This window comes from Xenopus laevis, chromosome 5S, assembly GCF_017654675.1.
Source record: "Xenopus laevis strain J_2021 chromosome 5S, Xenopus_laevis_v10.1, whole genome shotgun sequence".
NCBI lineage: Eukaryota > Metazoa > Chordata > Amphibia > Anura > Pipidae > Xenopus > Xenopus laevis.
The window spans coordinates 78,098,947-78,123,973 of NC_054380.1; the positions used below are offsets into that span (position 1 = coordinate 78,098,947).

The following is a 25,027-nucleotide window of genomic DNA, read 5'->3' on the forward strand; positions in this document are numbered from 1 at the left end:
TAAAATCTGCCAGGCAAAAGAGTGAGACATTTCAGAGCCATTGAAGGCATACACTGGATAAAGTTATAATAAGATACTTTATATGCAAACTATAGAGCACCTGTACAAGAATGTTTAGCCGTCTTTGTGGAAGCCTCTGTAGTGTATATATATATATATATATATATATATATATATATATATATATATATATATATATATATATATATATATATATATATATATATATATAGTTCATATTGTGTCAGATCCTAAGTAACTGACAGCAGCCTGGAGCATGTTCTGTAAATCAGCAGAATATATAATTGCAAGCTATTGTTGAAATTTTCGGAACTTCACTACCAAAGGACTTCTTCTTTAATAATGTGCACAAATAGGTTTAATGCTCTTGGTTACTTGTTAGAAATGCTAAATCCATAAGTGTAGAAACACAAAATAGATGGGTGACAGGAATTCATTACTTGCAACTTAGGGCATAAGCACAGAAGCACGAGAGAAGAAAGACAGTAAAATTTGGGTTACATAAAGTATAGATTTTGAATATTGGTTCGATAAGACTGTATGAAAAAGTATAAAGTGAAACAAAATAAAGAATGACATCATAGTGAAAGGATGTGTTACATTACCATTTTTTATGAGTTTGGCTACAGGCATTGCACACACAGTGGTTAAAGCAGCAAATGGTGCATACACTTTGGCTGCCCTTTAGCTGACACTTTATTTCTTGTTAGGATGAGCTCATGCAGGAGAAAACAAGCACTTCAAACATAAACAGTCTATGTGAATCCTTAGTGCTGTGCAGCTGTATCTAGCCCTAAACAGAACAGGAGAAAGACTTCCGTGCTGGAGTCCTGAATATACAGTAACTCAAAGGAAGCATGCAACTACTTCCCGCTATGGGTACTCAATTAAAGGGCCGTTAATATAAGTGAATGAAAATGCCCTAAAGCATTATAGATAATGCTCAATTAGCCTGACATTTTAGAATTGTGCCACAGTATAATCAGTGATTTCTTTTAAAAAAAAATACTTATTTTCCCTTCCCTATGTGCCGCTCATCTCCCCTTTGTGCCACTCGTCTCCCCTCCCCTCTCTTCCCTTCCTGACGGTCTTCTCCCTTCCCTTTGTGCTGCTCTTCACCATTCCCTTCTCTTTGTGCCGCTCTTCTCCCTTCCCTTTGTGCTGTTCGTCTCCCCTTTGTGCCGCTCTTCTCCCTTCCCTTTGTGCTGTTCGTCTCCCCTTTGTGCTGCTCTTCTCCCTTCCCTTTGTGCCTCTCGTCTCCCCTCCCTTCCCTTCTCTTTGTGCCGCTCTTCTCCCTTTCCTTTATAGTGAAAGGATGTGTTACATTACCATTTTTTTGAGTTTGGCTACAGGCATTGCATATACAGTGGTTAAAGCAGCAAATGGTGCATACACTTTGGCTGCCCTTTAGCTGACACTTTATTTCTTGTTAGGATGAGCTCATGCAGGGGAAAACAAGCACATCAAACATAAACAGTCTATGACAATCCCTAGTGCTGTGCAGCTGTATCTAGCTCTAAACAGAACAGGAGAAAGACTTCCGTGCTGGAGTCCTGAATATACAGTAACTCAAAGGAAGCATGCACCTACTTCAGGCTATGGTTAATCAATTAAAGGGCTGTTAATATAAGTGAATGTAAATGCCCTAAAGCATTATAGAAACATTTTAGAATTGTGCTGCAGTATAATCAGTGATTTTTTTTTTTTTTAAAAAATACCTATTCTAGTAGAGGTTTTGAGACAAGTGAAATAAATAAGTTTGATCAAATTTTCCAATGAGCACAATTAAGCACCTATATTAGTAACTTAAGGTGGCCATAGAAGTAACAATTACGATCTTTCTTGGAAAAAGATCTGTCCAAGAAAGATTGTTTGTTGCAATACACACGTGTAGAGCTGAATCGTCAGATATACAGGTAGATATACAGGTAGAAACAATAGAATTCAACCTGTATCTGACGATTCAGCACTAACACTGAACAAACCAAATATCGTATGAAAATTAGTGCATCTATGGCCACCTTTAGCCCCATAGTCATTTTGGTCAGGGATTTGCTTAGGTATATTGTAACTTTTTTTTTAATGTTGTAACTATATGTGCTCCCATGTCTCTATGCAGCAGTGTGATATTGTTTGATGTTATAATTTATTTTAATGAAAACAAAAAATATGCTATTTTTATATTTTTTATTTTATATTTATGCCAGGGCTCCCCTTGCGTGTTTGTCTTATATACTTGTATTTCTAGGAACGTTCCCCGCACTGCCTCAGCTTGATAATAGAATGCATCCAATCCTCCACGGGTACACCACTATCCCGATATATACTTCAAAATTTCCAAGAATGAGGAGAGCACTCATAGATAGCAATTTATGCTGTGATGTGTTTATTCAGGCTATTACACGACATGTTTCGGATCCATGTTGATCCTTTATCAAGTGTGTTTGTCTTATATACATGTGTCCTGCACCTAATGAATCACATTTCAGCAAAGTTCTTGGCACCTTGAGCTCTCAAAGCCAAACACAATTTGCGTACAAAAGGACCCCAGAAAAGCTCATATGCAGCTTGAATCTAATTTATCAATGCAATGTTAATGTGTGCATTTTTTTTGCCAGCTCCTGCTATTTAGGATCCCTTAGCAACAAAAATATTAACTTTGGTCTTATTTGACCACTTAACTTTTTTCACATCGCAGCTGGGCCCCTCTCATGTTTTTTCGTAAACTTCAAATGTGTTTCTACATGGTTCTTACTGAGTAAAGTATTCTTCTCTGCCTAGCTTCTATGTAGGCAAGTGTTACACAGAGCTCAGCCTAAACCTGCAATGCAAGAAGATGATAGTAGCATCATGCTGTGGTGATGCTTTTCAGGAACTATGCATCTTGTTACAATAGAAAGAACAATGCATGGTGCACAATGCATAGACTGCAACTTGTTTTAGTTGGCTTTAATTCATCTTGCAGCCAGTCATAGTACCCACTACAGGTGTCCAGTGCCCAGACTACAAGGTCCTCATACAGGTTCTCCCCTTGAGATTTCTCAATTCCTTACCCTATCAAATTGAGACCCTATGCTTTCAGTTGAAGTTTAGGGTACTAATCCTTGTACTTTCCTAGGCAGAACTTCGTGTCTGATATAGTAATTCTAATTTGATAAGGAAATATCTAAGTTTTTGAGCAACAACTATCCCTTTCAGCAGGCAGGGTCCAGACATGCTGAGCCTTGTGATGCCTTTAATTTTAAAGACTATGACCGGACATCCCTGGCAAAAATTAATTCCCAGTGCAGGACTTAGCCTAAAAAGGCGAATTCTCCCCCTCCTAACTGTTAACAGACCTAGTCCATTGCTGAGGTCAGGATCCCTTAGGATGATCTAAGTTAAGGTAGGACACAACCTTTTTACACCAACATAAAGTGAGACCAAACATATTTGTCTTAACCAAAATAGCCAGAAATTCTTTGTCAGGTAAAAGGGGCTAGCTAAAAATAGTTTGTATTCTTGTTTCTTGTAGGCCATGTACAGTAGTTCTAAATGAAATCACTTACAACCCAACAGCATATTTTGCAGATCTTAGTGTATATCAGTTGTATATATTAATGTGGTCATACTCACGGACTCAGGAAAAACCACATGTTGCTGCTACCAGTTGTATTTGAAACAACATACCATGGATCTACAAATTGTGTAATTCCAGCTGACTAGGGAACGCCTAGGGAAAGCATAAGAAACCATAAGTAATAGAATTTCCAATTTGATACTTTCAGCACAAGTAGATTCCTATTTTTGCTCTTTGTTCTACTACTCTGTACTTGTTACATAAATAAAGCAGAAGACCTCTTAGGCTACTGCCAACATTTGTATGTATTATAATATGATACAGAACTAAAATGAACATATTTCTTTTGCAGGTTCACATTGTGGTTTCTCCATCATATGTCAGAATTTATATTGATTGCAGTGAAGTTGCTGAGAAAGAAATCAAAGAAGCTGGCAATATTTCAGCAGAAGGATATGAAGTTCTCGGGAAGACATTAAAGGGTGATAAAAAATCAGCCCCTGTAAGTTTTTAGGTTTTTTTCTAATGTAAACAAATGTTGTGTAACCAGCTTTAAGCTCACAGTGCTGCTCTAGGTGGGAACAAACTACAATTTAATTGTATTAATACTGCTTTTTGATATTATAGATTTGTACACCATCTTGCAATTTCATTAAAGGTTATTCTGTAAAAAAAATGGCATTGGAATCTCTGAAAATACTTTGCTTTAAATTAGTTTGACACTATTTAAGCCTTTCATGTTTTGGTGCAAAGGAGTTTTTTTTTAAAACCAATGCCACATCACATATGTAACATGATGTGTTGATTAATATACTGGGCTTTGCAGGAGTTACATTGTTTTACCAGTTGACGTCACTTACCAGTTGACAACTTTGTAATTGCTTGCAGGTGTTCATTTGTCTTCTTTCCATACTGTATGTGAATATAAGGAAAATGTCATTAAAAATGTATAATTAAAAATATAGATATGACGTTTGGAACTACACATGTTTCTTCTCTCCCCAGTTCCTGCTCCAGATGTTTGACATTGTGTGTACTGTGACCTGGACAAGTAGAGATAGATGCTGTGATATTCCTGCTACAGTAAGTATAAACCATATGTGTGCTTTGCTCCTTAAACAGTTCACAGCCATTATATAAATCCATGTTACCATCTATATGGAGCAGTTTATTATATAACCACATTCTCTCTTATCTCCATGCACCCCTACTCTCTCATGTGTATATTATTAAAAGATATTTTGAGAAAAAAATCTTTGCACACGACAAACTATACACAATATTGTCTTTAGTCTTCTCTTTACTCTGCATTCAATTTATAGATGCTTGTTTCTGTATTGTCATCTGTCATCATACCCATATATTCTTAGAACAGGCAGAAATTTGACATGCTTGGGGTATTCAACCCCTCATTAAAGATCAAACTAGGGGCATCCAGAAAATTGTTTCAACTGTCTGACCATTGTTAGGAGATGTTCCCAGTTTCTGGAAAGTGGCTATGCAAGTCAGAGGGTAGACAAACATTGTGGATAACTAATATTTTCTCTAAGCTGAACTAAATCATTCAGCATCAGTTTACATTTGCCTTTCAGAATTCCCTTTTGAAGCACGGTGTTACAGTCATTTCAACCTTAATAGTGATAGTGACACCTCTAGTTTTGAGTTTAGATATTTACTTTGATGGTAATAATAACTATTAATCACAAAATTACTAATGTAAACCCACAAAATATATTGCGTTAAAAAAAGCACTCCACTTCCTCATATGGAGAAGGGTACTACTTCCTGTAGGGGGGCGAGAACTACTATTCCAGCCTCTCTTATCTCACACCCACTCCTGCAAAAAATAAAAGCCTCCTCTTCCGCACTGCTCAGGTTTGTTTGTTTTTTCAGATGGTGCTTTTAACTCATTCCCTCTTACTAGGTTATACTGTATATGCGTGTCCCTTTGGAGTCTGCTTGACTTTTCCTGCACTAACAATCTACTCCAGCTCTTGGGGTTAAATGGTTAATCTTGCAAGCTGTTTTGGCACATATCATTCAGTTTGTGCAGGGAACACAGGCAGAGGCCACATTTCATCAAGTAAGGCAGAATAAGTTAAAAGCACCGTTAAAAAAATGAGCAGCACAGAGTGGTGCAGAGGAGGAATTGCAGTACGGTGGAGGAATGGAGGATTGTTATTGTATAGTCACATACCTGAACATGATAGGAAGCAGCAGCACTGTGATAAGGAGGCTGTAATCCCTGAATTTGTGTGGCTACCGTTAACTGATTCTTCCTGTCAGTCAAGCATTTAACTTCCACCCTTGCAAACTCTGATTGACAAGCCCCAAGCAGGGGTGCTTTGCCAATGAGGCAAGTTGAGGCTGTCGCCTCAGGCGGCAGCGCCCCACTAGGTACCAGGGGCAGCAGCAACTGGTACTTTAAGAGCGAATTTCCGGGGGGGGGGCAGCAGAGGCAGCGGAGGGGCCAGGATCGCCCCTGGCCCCAAGGGACCATAAGAACGTGTGACCTATGTCCAATTTACATAGAAAGAGGTCACATTGAGCAAAATTGTCCAAAGGACATATAGGCATATTTTGATTAAGAATTCAATTATGCAAAAAACTGAGAAGTGTCACTATCTTTTTAATATGTGGACTGCTCAATTTTTTTAAGGAACCTGGAGTCAGGTAGCATGCAGTGTCTTCATCAGACACCATTTTTATGAGCTTCAGTACATAATGGCATCTGTCCTGTACAAAAACCCAAAACAATGATAACATTTCCATTGACTTTGGTAGAATAATTTGTCTGAAAAGTTGTGTAATACACTTGATAAATCATTGTGAAATTTAATGACCAATAAATATCCCATTGTGGCACTTGAAAAATAAGCCTCAAAAATTTGAGTGCAAGATGCCGCCAAGCTTTTGACTTTCTGTTAAAGTTATTAAAGATACACAGTGTAAATCAGCAACAAATGTTTACAGTGGTTTTGTCATTTTCTGATTGCACAAGTATCCCCCCACTTAGTATGGAGAAAGATGGAAACTGGTAGCCAGTTGGATAATGAAATGGCACTAATTTGAAAAACTTACATGGACACCAAAGCTTTGCAGCTATCAAATGACTTTTGAAAACTTAAGGAGATACAAAGAAAAGCTTAGACAGATTTCTTTATTTTGATTTGATATAATTTATGTACATTGCATCGACCCTATACACGTATACTTTCAATTCAAATATATATTTCTTTTTCACTGAAAATATAAATACCATTTCACATATAATATAAGTAATGTTTTTGTTTCCTTCAAGGTTAGTTTTAGGTTAGGATAAACAAGAATTTACCCTGTGCCCACATCCGTGACCACAAATGTCATGGCTAAAGTACATTATAACCATTTTTTAACATCTTATGATTTATTTCAGCATTGCATGCTTGGGTCGTTTAAATGTTGTTAAATTAAATTGTCTCATCTACCAGCAAAATTATGGGTGTATGGAGGTGTAGTTTAATAACAGCATGGTGGACATATTTTTTTCTTAGGTTGGACTACAGCCATTTTTATTGACCAAGGTTCACTTTTCTCTAAATCCAGCCCTGGCTTCATAATGCCCATGACTAATTCTATGTTAATGTTCATTTTCACCTGGTGCTGCTAAGGGAATTGATATACATATGATACACATATGTATGATAAAGACACTAGCATCAGAATCATCTCATAAAAAAACCTAGGTTGTACAATTTTGGATTGCACACTGATCTGGCATCCTTATATCTATCCTACCTCCAGGATCTTTTCCATTTGTCCTACCCACAGGGATCCTTCTATCTATCCTACCCCCAGGATCCTTCCATCTGTCCTTCCAGCAGGGATCCTTCTATCTAACCTACTCCCAGGCATCAGCATCATAAGACTATGAACAGAGTGGAAGAGAATCTTTTAGCTAATAGTGTACCAAATAGTTTTTTTCTCAAGTTGGGCTATTACTCTTGTATTACATAAATGTTAGGTCATAGGTTTTTCATAACGAATAGCTCGTATTTTAGCTTCCTGAACTGAGTAACTGTAATTATATAGATGCAATTAAAGGAACATTCAACTTTTTCTAAATACAATTTTGACTGAGAAAACATTCTGGTTCTGCTTTTTGAATATCTTTCAAAAGCAAAGCACATCATACTCCTCCACCCAGTACTGAAATGTGATAAATGGACTGAAAATAAAGACATCCATCCAGCCAAATCAAAGTTAAAAGTGCAGTTTATGATGAATAACTGATAATGAGTAGATAACACCTGTCAACTATTACCACTTGGTAATACCCAGGCCCGAACTGGCAATCTGTGGGTTCTGGCAAAAGCCAGAGGGGCTGCTGTATGGTTCCATAGAAAGTTACCATATAGTGGGCTGGTAGGAGGCTGTTTTGGGCTGGTAGGGGGCTGTTTGGGCCTCTGTGTACTTGGAATGGCAGGGCCTATTTTGATTCCCAGTCCAGGCTTGGTAATACGCTATTCCAGTGCAACTGGAAATTCCATTCTAGCAAACCATCCATTCTAAGAACATTATTTATAGTTCCTAGGCTACTTCTTATGTTTGCATTATTTTAGATGTTTTATAGAATATCCAAAATAATATAACAGTTATAAGTATGTTATATCTTTTTCTAGAGAGATGAAGCCAAATGTCCAGCTTTGCCCCATTCGTGTACTTGTGCACAAGACAGCATCGGAGCACCAGGACCCTCAGGCCCATCTGTAAGATGACTTTCAATTTTGTTTCAACTGTAAAATGTGTACTTTTAAAAATGATTTGCATTACATCAAGTCCATGAAACATGTCAAATCAAAATGTGCTAATTTTGAACCCCAAACGAATTTTAATATACCCCTTGACAACAGATCCTTGAACAGAACCATGAACAGATTTCTGATGTTGCTTCACAGACACTTAGGGGCCTATTCATTACGTTGTATAAAATTTGAGTCCTTGAATTGGAAATTAGAATTAAGGACATTTATTAATAAAATCCATTTGTAAAAACTCTGACCAATTTAAGTGACCCAAAGACTAGAAACAAACTTGATTCAAATTCAATCAAACTCTATTCAAGTTTTTTCTCCAACAAAAACCTCGAATGTTAGGAAGGCTGACAAATTGCTCACTGAACCTCTCCCATTGACTTATACAGCAATTTGGCAGGTTTTATGTGGTGAATAGTTGAAGTCGAATTCTTAAATGAGTATGTTAAATCTCAAAAATCTAATTCAATTTTTTTTAAAAACTCGAATCGAGTTTGGATAATTCCCTAGTCGCGTTTGACAGTTTTGACATTAAAAAAAATTTGAATGTCAATTCGAACATTAATAAATTTGCCCCTGTATATACCATGTTGGCCAGTTTGACCATATTCAATGGTCCATAGTAACTATTAGCTTGGCCTAAAAAATGACAAGGGAATGGACACACATGTGACCCACTTAAGATTAAAATAACACGATTGATTACAACCAGATGTCTCTGCTTTAGTAATTTATACATTATTTTTCTGATCATTGTTATATCTGCTGTTATTTCACACAGCATATTCAACTATTTTTTATAAAGAAAATATTGTCATGTTCAGTTGCCCAGAGCTTTAAAGTAACATTTTCTTCATCCAGTTTGGCTAAGCACTAATGATTTCACCTGATCTGAATCCTTCAGGAAGAGATTTGGCTGGCAGAATCCCAAGCTGAATCCTGGATTTTATGCATAACTAGTTGTTCTGTCCTAAGGTTTATGTTTCATAAGGCATTTTGTAAAAAAATATTCTGGCCTTTCCATTATGGTTAATGGGAATCACTGAGCGTATGCAGCTTTTGCCTATGGTTCTCTTGTGCCCAGTATGGCTGCGGTGCTTGTTTGCCATATTGTAATTCTAGCTGATAATAAGAGAAAGTAATAAACAACCTTTACTAGTTTGTTTTGTTTGAGGCCTTTCCTGTGTAACAAAACAAATGTGTGACATAATCTTAAACTTTACAGAATAACTTTTGAATAGTTGCTGGTATAACTGCACACAAATATATCTGTTTTTGTGATCAGTCTTCACAAATCCAAATAACTGGAATATTTCCTGAAGGGAAGTCTCGGTTCTCAAGATGGCTGAATAAGATTGGCAGGAGTAATAAATCACAAATGTGCTAATATAAACACTTCTTTATGACCAAATATCTTCAGTTTAATGAAGAAGAAAAGTTATCTTTGGTAGGACTCATAAAAAATTATGTTGTTTTAAATTTTAGGGTATTCCTGGTAGTAAAGGACCAAGGGGTGACCGGGGTTTGGATGGACCAGTTGTAAGTATCTTCTACTATTGTTGATATATATATATATATATATATATATATATATATATATATATATATATATATATATATATATATATATATATATATATATATATAATTTTATTTTTTTTGAATTGACCTCATACATCCTAGAATCTACACTGGGACAATAGCTATAGCACTTGTAAACACTAGAAGGATTTATTGTACAACATTAAAGCCCCACATTTTTCAATACTTTAACACTTATTTACTTTGCACTGTAGCATCTGGGCTAGTTTTAATTGTGTCACCTTTATAGGTACAGTGCAGAGCAACAGTGCATTATATTTTCAATACTTGAAAACAATTTCATTTATTGGTGTTACTGTTCCTTTAAGAAAGTATAAATGTTAAATCTGAAACATTTCACTATGTGAATACCAGGTGTACTGTAATCAGACAGGACAACCATTATGGACAGGACATTATGATTAGTATGTTGCTATATTTTCAGTCCTTTGAAATAAAAAAAATATGGTAGTTAAAGAACTGGGGAAAGCCTTTCCCTCACTCATTATTGTATACTAGAAAGTGACAGAGGAAAGACTTTATTAGTATGTTTTCATGTAATCCTGAATGGAGTAATACCCAAAAGGCTCTCCTGTTCTTGATAAAGCATGAATTGTATCTACCTATTTTAATGTTAACTGCTGGCTTGTTTGCCCATGTAGGTGATCTGATCTTGAGTTAAATTAAATTTCTCTAAGCAGCAGTGATGTGGTGGAGGAAAATATAATCTTCCTTATAACATCTGGTCAGTTCATGTCTGATGAAGAAGAATTTTTATGTTTTAAATTTATGTTCCATCTGTATTAGTGTGATTCTATAAAACTATTGATATAAATTGCTCTCACAGTTACCTTTATAAGATTTACATAAAGCTGAGATGTCAATAGGCTTCACATTAAAGTCCATAAATTCCTGACTTTGGAACTGAATCCACACCTTTCACATTTATTAGCCATATGCTCTGAATTGGATAAAATATTCTTTCCATTCCCTTTACTGCTGCTTTGGTGGAAGTCTGAAGCCAGGAGGTAAGCAGGCTTGAGGATGTATATTACTCACTTTTAATACTTTTTTTTACAATGGTCTGTCAGATGGATCCATGTACATGCAATCAAAAGTCGGCTGCAGATCATTTTCTATTCACTTGAAAGGAAAGCAAACCCCACACTACTTGAGAAAACTGGCTGGAAACTAACAGTTATTATTGTTGCAGGGCATTTATGTTGCTTCCAATTCAAGTATATATAAGAAGAAATCTGCATGGATAACAGTATATTGAACGTAATAATATCTCTGCATATACTATAGCTCTTAAAAGTTCGATTATTTTAAAGATATTTTACAAAAAAGTAGAGTTGAAATGCTTCATGCTATTTGTATTCAGCCCAAGGAACCAAAGCCCTTTAGCAGTGAAGATCTGTTCTTTCAAAGATGCCCCAGTAGCTCCCCATCTTCTTTGCTGCTGATTCATTGTACATGCTCTGTGCTGCAGTCACTTATTGAGCTTAGGGGTCCACTCACAATATACTGTATATACAGAAAATAAATATGACAATACAACGGCGATTAGTAATTAATTCAGATTCTCATCACATGGCAGCTCAGACAGCATCAGAATTTAATAATCAGCCCTGTAGCATCAATTTATAAAACAGGTGAACCTACTTTTCTACTTGATGATTACTGATGACCCCAAAGTTTATACTTTCAATAGCTGCTTAGATTATACTGAGTATGTGCGTGTCAATAACACTCTTAATATAATCCAGATTGTGATCTTCTGTGCTTTGTAGGCCTGGATCATCATTGTTATAGAGATACTGATCCTTTAGGCTTGTGTGCTAAGTTCAGTGTATAAAATATGGCTTTTCTAGTCAATTAATTTTTAGGGTTTAAGAAACATTATATAGTATTGTCTTTAATTTTACAAAGCCTCATAGATATGACTTGATAGGAATTAGTTAATATCAGCTCTATTCATCGTCCATTGTTAGCTATGTTTCTGATTAAATGTACATACTAATACATGTACATACAATTGCTGAACTTAATTAACTGATTAAGCAGTTAAAATGCCAGTCATATACATATATGTTTATTTTTTACATTTTCTACATTTTTTAATACAGGGCCCACCAGGTCAGCGAGGAGACCAAGGTTTACCTGGCTCACAAGGACCACCTGGACCTCAAGGACCACCTGGACTTTCCATTCCTGGAGAACCTGTATGTATATACTTTTGTAAAAAAGGCAATTATGCATTAATTAGATGCCACTAAGTACTACTTTATACCTGTACAGTATTTTATAGTACATATGCAGCAAAATGGAGCATTAAAAGATCTAGACATGAATACTAAAATAAGTGTACATTCCTGGACTGAATATAGTACAGTAAAAATATCGAAACCCATTCCAAATCTAATAACACCATAAAGATAGCTAATCATTTTCTGCATTATTTCTGCAATATTGCTAAAGTACTAAAGTAGATTTTTTTCTTTTAATCTAAATCCAAATTGTCCTCCACTGAAAACTATTGGTACTGTATAGTAAAATAAATGTAATTCTAAGCAACTTTCCAATATACATACACAAATAAAAATGCTCATTGATTTTAAAGTTATTTTAAATGTAATTTCTTTTGAAATCAGTATCAGTACTGAGCACTCCTGCTGTATCTTCTGAAATGATGTTGCAAAGCAGCTGATCAACAGACCTGAAGGAGACCTGGCTCATTTTTCACAAATACACAAATGTATTTGCAAATAACTTTAAAACCACTCAAATGTTTTTACTTTATCTATATCGGAAAATTGCCTATAATAACTGCTGGACACCTAACACCCCATAGCACAGAAGAAAACAGACACTTCAGTCAAAGAAGTCAATGACTATCAAGTGTTAATAACTTGGGGAAAAATATCAAACTGCTGGGAATCCTTTTTGCCCTATGTGGATCACAGCTCCTGAATACAGTAGATAAAGCAAGTATTTAATAAATATGCAGTAAAAAAAAGATGGTAACCAGAAAACAAAAGGAATGCTTACATTTATTGCCATGAGGCTTTATTAGGAGCTGTCTGTATAACATAATGTACAATGAATTCAGTAAGACAGATATTCTCTAAACTGAGTAATTTGATCAAGTTACTACTGTGTCAGGAGACTGGAACATTCCCAGTGGAAAGGAAACCCACAAAATTAAATGTACCATATTCATTTCACTGTGATTTTGGTTAAAGTACTTGGCAATAGTATTGTGAGTGAGACATGCATTTACTTGTGTGATCAATTGGGTTGGACAAATGTTGCTACATATTGTTTCAGTTCTTAATCCTGGTTGAAAACAGGCCCTTACAATTCTTATATCTCGGAATGCCTTTTTTTATTCAAATAGAAATAATAGGAAAAAATAATTTGCAATAATACAAGACCTCAAAATTAGTTTCTCGTTTAATGTTGTTTTTTTTTCTTCTTCAAATAATAAGGGTCGACAAGGAATAAAAGGAGATCCCGGTGACCCAGGATTGCCAGGAAGAATGGTATACAGTTTTCACATATACAAATAATTTACAGTATATTGTTTTTTAACTCTATGAATATGGGTTTATGCTACCATTAAATTAAAAAAGTATTGGGGTTCATTTACCATCTCCATAGGAACAAATTCAAGTGTATTATTGTAAAATTAAAAACAGTAGTACAGGTATGGTACTTGTCATCCAGAATGCTCAGGACCCAGGGCTCTCTCAACAAAATAGTTTTTATGTGTACAATGTGTCTAAAATAAAGTGACATATTTTGTAGGGTGGAACCTTAGTACAATCCCTACTGTTTGGAAGGCTGCCCTGAGGCCCATTCTAGAGATGGGTTCTTGCTTTGCTTTTTATCTAAACGTCATACAGTTTTTCCACTGCACCTCATTTCTAGCTATTGAAAGTGAGGAAGCGTTGTAGATTACTCTGCAACCCTCTTCCAGCTGCTTCTCTTTAAATAGCAACAAGTTTCTCGGTGCCCCACTGCTTTGTCTTTTATGGCACTAGTAGATATTATTGTCCCCTGCTGTGCTCTCTTAATTTCCTACTAAACTGACAACAAACATCAGTTCAGTTACTAATGAAGAAATGCTGGTGTAGAACAATATGGAAAGGGGCATTTGGAAAGGTTTTTGGATAACATGTTTCAGGATTAAAGATTCCATATTATTTTTTAAATATATATTAATAGCAGATTGTCATTTTTCAGGGTACTCCAGGGGTAACAGGACCACCAGGAGCTATGGGCCCACCAGGCACAAGGGTGAGTTAATGATATTATACATTTCTTCAGATACACTGGTAAATGTATATGTAAAAGTAATTTCATTTAAAAATACAATAACTTAATCACTCTAATATCTGTTTAATCATGAGATAATTTATCTTAGAAAGTATATATGGAAATGCTGAGATAAAAGATTCTTTATCAATTGTCATATATTTTTGCATCTTGTGTTTGAATTAATGATTGTGTATTAAAGTTGTGGGGTTGCAGAGGATTATAAACATCCAAAAAGATGAGTAAGGCACAGACATTCTCGCATTCATCTGGCGGTCAGGGAATTGCACACATTGTGATGCACTTGACTTCTTAAAGGGAAACTAAAGTCTAAAATAGAATAATGCTATAACTGTTGTATTATGTAAACTAAACATAAACATGGACTTACTGCACCAGTAGCCTAATTAAACAAATTATGCTTTCAAATTTGGCTACAGGGGGTCATCCATCTTGTAACTTTGTTAAACATCTTTGCAAGACCAAGACTATGCACATGCTCAATGTGGTATGGGCTGCTGCTTAGGGATTGCCATCAATTATCAAAACAGCACAAGTCAAATAATATCTGCTACAGAAGCAGATACAGCAAGACTGATTAATAATCAGAATATGCAGACTGCACTGGGTCCGGTGTTGTCATGTAACCTAATGTGGATTTTATAGTTTTTTTATCCAACTCTCCAGAGCCAGTGGCTGCAGCAAAATAATCCTCCAAATAGAATCCCAGTTTATCTGTTTAAATCTGGCTCCATGATCTTTGTCCCTACAGTTGGAGTTGGAACTTTAAAGAGGATGTAAAGGCAAAAATAAAATACCATTTTTTCTTTATTAACTGAAAAATAAGCCTATACCCAATATATTTCAATAAAAAAAATCTGTAGAATTTTCATAAGAAACCTGACTGAAAAGGAATTTAGCAACAGACAGATTTGGGGCAAAACAATTGTTAGGGTTAAATCTGTCTGTTAGGAATGCAGCGAGGTTGTAACTTGCTGTAAGCCTATAAGCATATAAATTAGTAATTGCTATACTGTGACATGTAGAATGTGTGTATTATCCTGTATTATACTTAAGGAATCTGTTCAAATCCCTGTTAGTACTAAATAATAGCTATATTAAGCAAGACATCTAATTTCAACAGCTTTAAAATATCAATGCAACCCTCTTAGAAAACACTTCACTTATAATATAATTACTATAATCTTTTGGTTTCTAAATGAATAGCTCAAACAGCCCCCATAGACTGATATTGCAATTGCCTGACAAAGGTACATTCTATCATAAAAAAAATTACAGAAATCATCTGTTTGCTTTTTCAAACAACTATCATCTGCCAAGAACTGGTATGGACGCTTGTCAGGTGATTACAGTGTTAGTGTATGGGTGTCTGTTTGCTTAAATCCTTTGAAACAGCCCTGTGTAGCAATGACTAAAACATCCTAAAGATGTTATGGGACATCAGAGGGATCATGCTGTATGCTTTTTAACATATGTAGTGTATAGTTGCAATAGCCAATGAGCTGTGTATGTTGAATTACATGCCTTTCTCTGCTGCCTTTTTCATTTGTTGTTTGTGATACTAGGTTTAGGTGTATGCATAGTTGTAAGGTTAGGTAAATGGTCCTGGTAACTTGTTTTAAATCTTATGACAAACAAGTGATGACTCAAAAGCACTGTTAAAGAAGAAAGCAACGATAACCACCTGCAGATTGAATATATCATACTATACTGATATACAAATATTGACATTGTTATAGGTTAACGCCAATATCACACCACATAGGTGCTCTAATAAGCTGATGCCATGCTGCCATGGGTAGAAGTAAGCAGATCTGTGTTTTCCTACCCCTGGTATGTAGAGAAAATGCCTTGTGTGACATGGCCCTTGGGGTGCTTGGGTTGAAGTCATATTGACTTGACATATCACAGGTGGCTCTGAGCTATTGTTATGTTTAGTATCTTCTTTCACTTATGATTCTTTCCATCATTTCTCTACTTCCTACATGGAAATGTTTCTGTGTGGCCGATCACTGCTGATGTTCTAATCCAGGTGTTTTCTGCTCCAGTCCTTAGGGCTGCTTTTTAGGCTGCCCTTGCTCACACACAAGAAATGAATGACTGGTTCAGAGCGGCACACCTGTGCTTAAACATGGAAAACTTTAGGACCTGATCTATTTATATGCCCTAAGGAATACAACTGAAATTCTTTCAACAACAAATGAATCAGTTTTCTTTCCAAACAATGTTCCCCTTCTTATCAGGACAAATGGCAATGTAAAATGGACAAATAAGCATACTATATATTACCAAGAATTAGCTGCCATTTCAGTAATGGAGCAATAGATACATTTATTATCAACCTTCTGAGTTTAAAAACCAATCTGTTATCTGCAAGTGTAAAGCTAAAGCATCTATCTATATTGGAATATGGAATGCAAAATGATTGACTGCTCTGCTGCTCCACTAGTTTGTCAGTAGCATTTGTAACTATATATAACAGAAAGAATGTAATATACTGTAAGTATTTCTTAAAGATGTTAGTCACATTAAAATTTACTATCAGTGTGATGGAGAGAGTGGTATTCTCAGACAATTTGCACTTGGTCTCCATTTTTCATGCTTTTGAATTATTTTTGAACAGCAGCTCTCCAGTTTGGAATATCAGCAGTAGCGTCTGACTGTTAGGGTCCAAATAACCCGTGTATTCAGGCAGTGGTTTAAATGAGAATGCATGATAACAGGAATGGGGTTAAATAGAAAGCTATTGAATACAAAGTAACAATAACAATTTAGCCTTTACAGAGCAACCGCTTTTTTTGCAGCCAGTGCCAGTGAAAACTGGAAAAGGCCACATAATTTAGAAAACATAAAAAAGATGAAGACTACATTAAAAGTTGCTAAGAATAGGCCATTCTATAACATATTAAAATTAACAGTGAGCCACCGTCTTAAAAGAGGCACTTTTTAAAATAATGTATTGACATCCTCCAGGGTCTAATTCGAATTACTGTAACCAGTGTTTCAATTGCTTTAGTAGTTCTCTATGCCTACTAGGGATGCAACAAATCCCGGATTATTAACCGAATATGAATCTTTAAAAACACGTGACTTTTTGTCACAATACACGGAAGTAAAAAACATTTCAACCACGTGCTTCTCTTTTTCCATTTGCTCCCCTGATTTACATAGGCAAATTAAGATTCCAATTCATTTCAGTTCTGAATGTTTGATTGATTCAGGAGTTCAGCCAAATCCAAAATAGTGCATTCAGTGCATCCCTAATGCATACTGTACTTTCTAATTAAGGAAACAAGGAGATTTATTAATACAGTAATATTCTTTTCTCCAAAATATACATTCTTAAAAAATATCTATTATCATTTTTGAAAAAGCCATAGTTTCCTTTTGTTTTCATAAGAAACTTGGGTCTGAGACTCCAGAGCTACAGAACTTGTCAAAGTCTTGTGAACCTGACAGCAGTAGACCCCATGTCAGCTGCGGGTATAGACACTTTTCTGTATGAGCCCTAAGTGATTGTGATTTCAACTGTGGAAATTCTTGTGAAATGTCTCTCTTGAGGAACAAATGTAGCAGCTTCCTCAGATATTTTTGTGCACAAAATAGACAATATTTTAATTCTCTACAACTTTTTGTAATGATGCTGTCAGAAACCAAAGGTATATCTGCAGGTACAATTTACACAACAGTGTAGGCGATTTCTAGGAGATCTAGCCTTTGCAATGTTGATAGACTATTGAGGAACGTTACTTCTTCCAAACTTTAAGCAAGATCAACTTATGACCTGTGCTTCATTGGTAAACCTGTTATTTGCTATTTCCCTGGAAGACTTACTGGCTCATGCTATTATTGGTAGGTTGGCAACCACACACGAGCATCATGTTCTATGATACCCTGTCCTTTATTTTTCATGCGAACAGACAGACGGACAATCTAATTGTGAAATATAAAAATCCTTATAAAAGATGAATAGCATTAAATGATACCAAAAAATACCATCCTGTTTAGAATTGTAGATGTTTGCTTTTAGGATAGGTGAATTACATGCTTTCCCCAGCACACATTCCTGGTTCTCAAAAATGATAGATCATTGATTGTTTTATTTGGAAAAAGGATGGTGGAATTATGCAAGATCAAATTATGTTTGGATTAACACCAAAGAAACAACTTCAAGCAACTCTCATAAAATTAGAAAAAAGGCCAAGTGATTCTGTTTTATTAGAAACGTCACTGAAATCCTTCTCAAACCCTGCAATATATTGGCTGCCATTGTAATGTGTGAACAAGATAACATTGGATAGCTTTACAAACCCCCATTTCATATTACTAGCCAAACTTTTACAAAAAATGCAGTGCACTTTATGTGAGTTTAGGATTTACGGATTGTTTTATGGATTCCCAAGGATTTTTCTTTTAATTCACTAAATGACTCATCACTATTATATGTTTTTATAGCATGTACCTCTGTTCTCTGTTTGCTTTCAACTCAAATGAACTCTCTTGCAGGCATGTGACTTTAGGTATTCATTTGTTTTATTCTTTTGGTTTTACCAGCATTTCTAATTGCACTATATTTTAATACCATATTGTTTCTTTTGCAAGCCATTATTGTTATATCCTTGATGATATGGCTTTCAAGATGCCATCTGTTTTTTTTTTTAACATCCTGCTGTGCCACTCTTTTGAGAGTATAGTCTAAAGCAGGGGTCCCCAACCTTTCTTACCTGTGAGCCACATTCAATTGTAAAAAGGTTTGGGAAGCAACACAAGCATGACAAAAGTCCCTGGTGATGCCTGGTGAATAAAAAAAGATCTAGTACTTTAGAGAACAGATGGGCAGTTGAACTCTAAAGTGAATTATCAGAATAGGTGGTTCATGATTCTTATAAAACACACCTTAAATTCAAATATGACAAGCATTCAAATACAACATAAAAATCAGGCACATAAAACTGAATCTTGAGGTCAAAACTCAAAGATCTATAAGTAAAATAAAAAATGAGTGTACAAGGAACAGCTGGAATAGGACTTACAAGCTTCTAGACGCCTGGCTAATATCACCAGAAACACATGCAATTATGCAATAACATGCAACTATTTACAATATTACATGTTCAAACATTTTAAAATAGAATTCTGTTAGCTTATTGAATGTATACAGCTAATGTATTGTTTTGTAATCAAGCACAGTACTCCAACTCTTTTCACACAGAATTATAGTTTTCATTTGATCCCTCTTATTACAGCATTCATTGCTGTGCACTCTATCACATCTGAAACTTGTTAACTGATGACAAAAATATAAACTATGTGCCCTCAGCTGAGAATCAGTTATGTATTCTTATTGCTTTACTGAAAGAATGTATATGTTTGTGTATTTGTAGGGTTTCACAGGAAAGGATGGTGCAGTAGGACCCAGAGGACCACCAGGACCAATGGTAAATGGCAGCATCTCCATATTTTGACAAAAGACAAACTAAAACGAAACATATTAATAACGCTTTAAGCATGCTTTTTTTATTTTATGGTGGCAGCTAAATTAGATTGTAAGGGGAAAGTATTTGCTAGCATAAGAAATATGATCACATAGAAGCATTTTCCATTGGGTATTCATGTGGAAATAATCTGACAGTTTGGTTTACAAAGGCCTGATAACATTACTAGTGATATCATCAATTCAATGCATTCTTTTTTTCTGCTAGGGAGCACCTGGACCTCAGGGAGTGCCAGGTCCAAGTGGAAAACCAGGAAAGCAAGGAGATAATGGATTACCAGTAAGAAAATCTCTCTACAGGGCTCCTTTTAATCTTTCCTCTTTTATCCTCACACATCATTGCTATGTTTTGCCTTCACAAAACTTTGCTATATATATTTTTTTGCTATAAAACTCGATCTTTGGAAACTGTGGTAATCTTTTTCCATTTGAACAACCACTAAGATGATTTGCCAAGACATACATTTCTACAGCGTGCAAACACAAAAGGCCAGATCAGCACATTTACAGGAAACGTTGCTCCCAGAAACAGAAGCACAGTCTAGTTGAGGTCACAGTCAAGCAGACAGAAATATTTAACCACACTGTCAAGGAATCCCTCTCATTGGTGTATCTTAAAACCTCTACTTTATTCTGTTAAAAAAAAGAGTAGAACATAAGAAAGAATGCACTACAGAGCAGGGTAGATACAGTAAGTATTGAATTTGTTTTGCAAAATGTATATGCTATCGGTTAATTTAACCGCTGGCAATATTTTCAGTAAACTCTCTGTATGCTATTTGTCTTCATTCATAATGTGGCCCCAAGGTAATAAGGGGTGAGGACATTATAACACAGGCTTTATATCAGGTATTGCTCAGGGATTTGTGAGAAGAGAATGTAAATTTGTAAACTGGGAGGAATGCATCTGAGAATCCAGTAATTTTATTGAATATTTTGCTAGAAAATATTCTGTGAATTGTATACATGCATACATAATACCCATTGTTTCAATTACAGAAAAATAATTGTTTTAGTTATATTGTGAGCTATACAGGGCAAGCAGGGAAACTACAGCTACTCCATATTTGGTCCTTGCGAGGTAGAAAACTGTATTAGCAATGCACAGATAATTCCCCTGCATAATGGATTCCTGCTAAAAAAATCTTCACAACTAAGGAGTAGGGAGGGGTAATTTTATGCTAGTAATCTAATTATCTGCCTTACACGGACCTCATGTGGAGTAGCTTCCCCATTTTCCCTGTTTAGCTCAACAAATAAGAAATACCATAGATTCATCAAAGGGCTATATTGCCCAAATAAGGTGAGCATGGAGAGGCAATTTTATCGATCATATTGACAGTGCGATCCTTCAGTAGGCTGGAGTACTGTTAACATCTGTTGTGCAGTCTATGGAAGAATTGCACTGCCCCCAGCCCATAGCGACTGTTTGAACCTGCCTGTTTCTACTCGGAGTGTAAGGAGTTTCTGGGTGGGGGGTTGTTGAGGGAGTTTGTTCTTGGTTTCTTTGTCCTTTGTCAACTTCTCTGCTTTCCTCTTCCTTTTTCATCTTATTCCTGGTTCCTCATTTTCATTCTCTATTCTCCCATTTTTTTAATATAACTTCCTTCTATCGTCCTATTACCGTTATTTTGTTTTTCTCTTCCTTTCTGTACTTCTTCATTCACTCCCTCCTATTTGCCTTTTTTGTTCCCTCTTCTTGTTACTCAGTGTGACAGCATTTCATTCAGGGCTGCATTTAATGCTGACATGCTCCCTCACCAAAAGGGACACATGCTGCTCTGTTGTTTGAGTTGCCAAGGTGGGAGTTTAAAACTCATAACTAAATGGTGAAATCATTTTTCCACTAACATACCTTGTGTGAACACAGATATTCATGCATTCACATCCCAAGCAGGGGCTCAATGAATAAAAGCTTATTAGGACTAAGGCTCACTGGTGGAAACACCCTCAAGGGCATGTCATCCCATTTCTCAATGAAAAGACTTATCTAACATGAATTATTTGTGCGTTATTTTATGTATTGTAGGATATGAACAAAACGAATATGCATTATTGGTGGTTTCTAAATGTTGTGATGTTAATGATTAATTTTAGTAAGATGACCTTTGTAGAAGGCAAAATTAGCTTGAGAAAGTCACTCTATGAAGTAAAAGAGATAGGATATTGTTTGTTTTTAAACGGACAAAGTAATTTCTTGTCTGAATAGATATAAAATGTAACAATATTACTGGCTCTTGAGTCAACATATGCACAAACTAACAGAAGTACAGTATATAGCAGAACTGCTTGATGTATTGGTACTTGGTAAACAAAATAAAATTGTGTGACTTGATATTTTAGATTTGGTTGAGCTAATTGGCAAATCAACAGCCGGTGGTTAAATAGCACAGACACAGTCATAAATTCAGTTTACAACCCAATGTGCAAACACAGTCTTGTCTCCCGACACAAGTCTATAAAGTTCAACTCTTCCAAATGAGCTTCTCTGCATATATACAGTAAGCACATACATTACCAGACCATTCTATACACTCACATATACAAACAATATATAACAACACCTATTCTTACTAACTGTAGATCTTAAGATCACAATAGCCTATGATATTATACTTTTTCAAGAAATCCTACAAGCCACTCTCAGTATTTCACAATTTCATGGCTTGTGAGAATGCTGTTTTTAACTGATTGTTAAAGTTTGCAAGTACTTTTCTCTTCATGTTACATAAAATAGTAAAGCTAGTGCTCTTAGGCATGGAGTCTTGGGTACTGGACTATGCAAAGGGGAGTTTATGTAGGCATGTGTAGGATTTAAAGTATATTTTCTTATCTGTAGTGGTAGGTGATAAGAGGATTTTACAAATATTTAAGGGTTAACCTTAAAATGATTGTACAAAGTCCAGAATAATCCCAGAGATACTCGATAAATCCCATGTACAGATATCTTACCATCCAGCTATGATTGTTTATTGCTTTCAGGGTGTTCTAAAGTTTTGATCACTGTTTAAAATATGTATGGGGTGTGTTTATTAGGGAAATGTAGTATATTACTTCAAGAGAGCTGACATGGAATGCTGATTTTATGACTGAGCTTTAAAGAGACACTGAACTCCAGATATAAACTGCAGACAGGTTTCTTTAATTTTTACTGCTTTCTTTGGACTATGGGTCAAATAAATAATAGACCATTGTTTTGTTTTAGGGCCCTCTCGGGCAGAAAGGAGACAGGGGTGAGAGGGTAAGTAATTAATGTTTCACTTTTGAAATGCATGTCTTGGATAAAATAACACTTAAGAATTATTTAAATGTTGTGACTTGCCCTTTTCACTGCAAACACCATGTCAAATATATCAATTTTGCTTTATTAAGGGAGACATGGCATCTCAGAACATGATGAGATCAGTAGCAAGACAAGTCTGTGAACAGATGATAAATAGTAAGTACATTAAATACAGGTCTGTGAGTGAATACTAAATAGTAAGTAAATTTAAAAAAAAATTTAAAGAGCAGTTGAGATACCATTACAATTGAAATGTGTATTGTTTTTGTATGTTATAATTGGTTAATAAACAGCAGTCTTGATTATTACACCAGAGGCCTTTATTGACTGGTTGTAAATACAAGCAATCCAACCCAAAGTCACTACATGTGTTCTGGATCTAACTGCACCAATTTGTTATAAATGATTCAGTCCTCTCTGTTATAAATTGCAACAGATTGTTCATCATCTGTGTAATGTCATATGTGCATAATATAAGGAACTACAACTCAGATAATATCCTGAACCAAAACTCTATAATAGGAATTCTATTTTATTCATCCATGATAAAGATATAACATAGATTTCATATAGCATGCTAATAACTGCTATACAACTAATTCCATGAATTAGTTAATTTTTTCACATAGTTGAAAATGATTAACTACCTTTGAATTAAGAGCAAATTGAGTTGCTTTGTTTTTTTTCCATTATAAAGCCATATAGTACAGTAGCTCTATGGAGATGGAATATTTTGGACTGGAGCCTACAAAAACCCACATAGAAATTTGGGAATAGCTGGGCATTTCTTTACCCCATTATGGGCAAGAGTCTTACTCTAAGACATCAGCTACCGTGAAAAGAATGCAGTAATAACATTCCCTACTTAAAGAATGAACAGCAAATAAAAAAATAACAATGTTGAGGAACTTCCTTTAGCATATATAATGTTTGCATTATGGCACAAACTTCTCTTCTTTAAATTGGTTAGCATTTTTGTTTTTTTGTATTAAGTGTTCAGTGTACTGAACAAGATAATATTATGCAGAAAAGTACTCTGCGCATATATCTGTGATTTTGGAAAACATAAATCTAACTGATAAGCTATTTTTATTGAAGGAGATGTAGAAGGTGAGGCAGAGAAGAAAGACATCTGGAATGCAAATTATATTGGGGCAGGACAGAAGGCTAAGTGTGCATGCAGTGATGCAGAGACAGCTACTTTAGCTATGGTTTATTGTCATTTCAGAGGTGCTCCATGCTTAGCAAGTGGTGGATGGCTGCACAACAGTGTCACAACAGTGTCACTGTTTTTTTAACTTAACTCAGCTGTACAGAAGCCGAAGGATGAGGTGGCTTGTGAATGGAGCAGTGTTTAGTAGTTTTGCATCTTTCGTGGTGAACTGTGGATGGAAAAATGTATTTAGTGTTAAATAAATAATGCATATCTAAATGATTTGTTAAGACAAGGGCATGCAATGTAATGACACCATCAGTTAGTTTACTTCTTTATTTCTCTAGCAACTAATACATTCTTTATTGTTTCATGACTCTGCAGTTATTTATACAGTGAGAACTGACAGTTTATTTAGCTGTCCACAGAAGCTATTGTAGATAGGGATAACATAATGACACAGATAAAATATGCAACAATGACTTGAATACACACAGTTTATCAAGTACCTAACAGACAAGGGAATGCAGACATCTTATACTATGGCCTTCTTCATTTTTAGGAGTTAACTGTAATGTTACAGTTTCAAAGTTTAGCCTTTTGTCCAAGAAAGTGTCATTTTTCTTGAGAATTAGGACCTTTCATACTTATTATCGGTTAGTTGATTTACTTTGTGTTTCAGTTATTCATTAATGTTCTTACTGGAAAGGAAAACTACACCCCATAGTTTAAATGAGGCCTTACTTGTACTTGTGTCTTCCCACAATTCTATACCCTTTTATTACTGGTGATGACCATGTCA

The 25,027-nt window shown here is 35.5% G+C and overlaps 1 protein-coding gene across 3 annotated transcripts in view; it reads left to right on the forward strand.

The window, feature by feature from the left end:
* col12a1.S (collagen, type XII, alpha 1 S homeolog) overlaps positions 1-25,027 on the forward strand; it is a 140,343-nt gene that overhangs the window by 109,917 nt on the left and 5,399 nt on the right. For all 3 annotated transcript variants that reach the window (XM_041564671.1, XM_041564672.1, XM_041564673.1), the window contains 11 exons: positions 3,933-4,082; positions 4,586-4,663; positions 8,242-8,328; positions 9,859-9,912; positions 12,084-12,179; positions 13,446-13,499; positions 14,203-14,256; positions 19,680-19,733; positions 19,998-20,069; positions 22,995-23,030; positions 23,162-23,228. In XM_041564671.1, the coding sequence (XP_041420605.1) occupies positions 3,933-4,082; positions 4,586-4,663; positions 8,242-8,328; positions 9,859-9,912; positions 12,084-12,179; positions 13,446-13,499; positions 14,203-14,256; positions 19,680-19,733; positions 19,998-20,069; positions 22,995-23,030; positions 23,162-23,228 (802 nt within the window). The remainder of the gene's footprint in view (positions 1-3,932; positions 4,083-4,585; positions 4,664-8,241; positions 8,329-9,858; positions 9,913-12,083; positions 12,180-13,445; positions 13,500-14,202; positions 14,257-19,679; positions 19,734-19,997; positions 20,070-22,994; positions 23,031-23,161; positions 23,229-25,027) is intronic.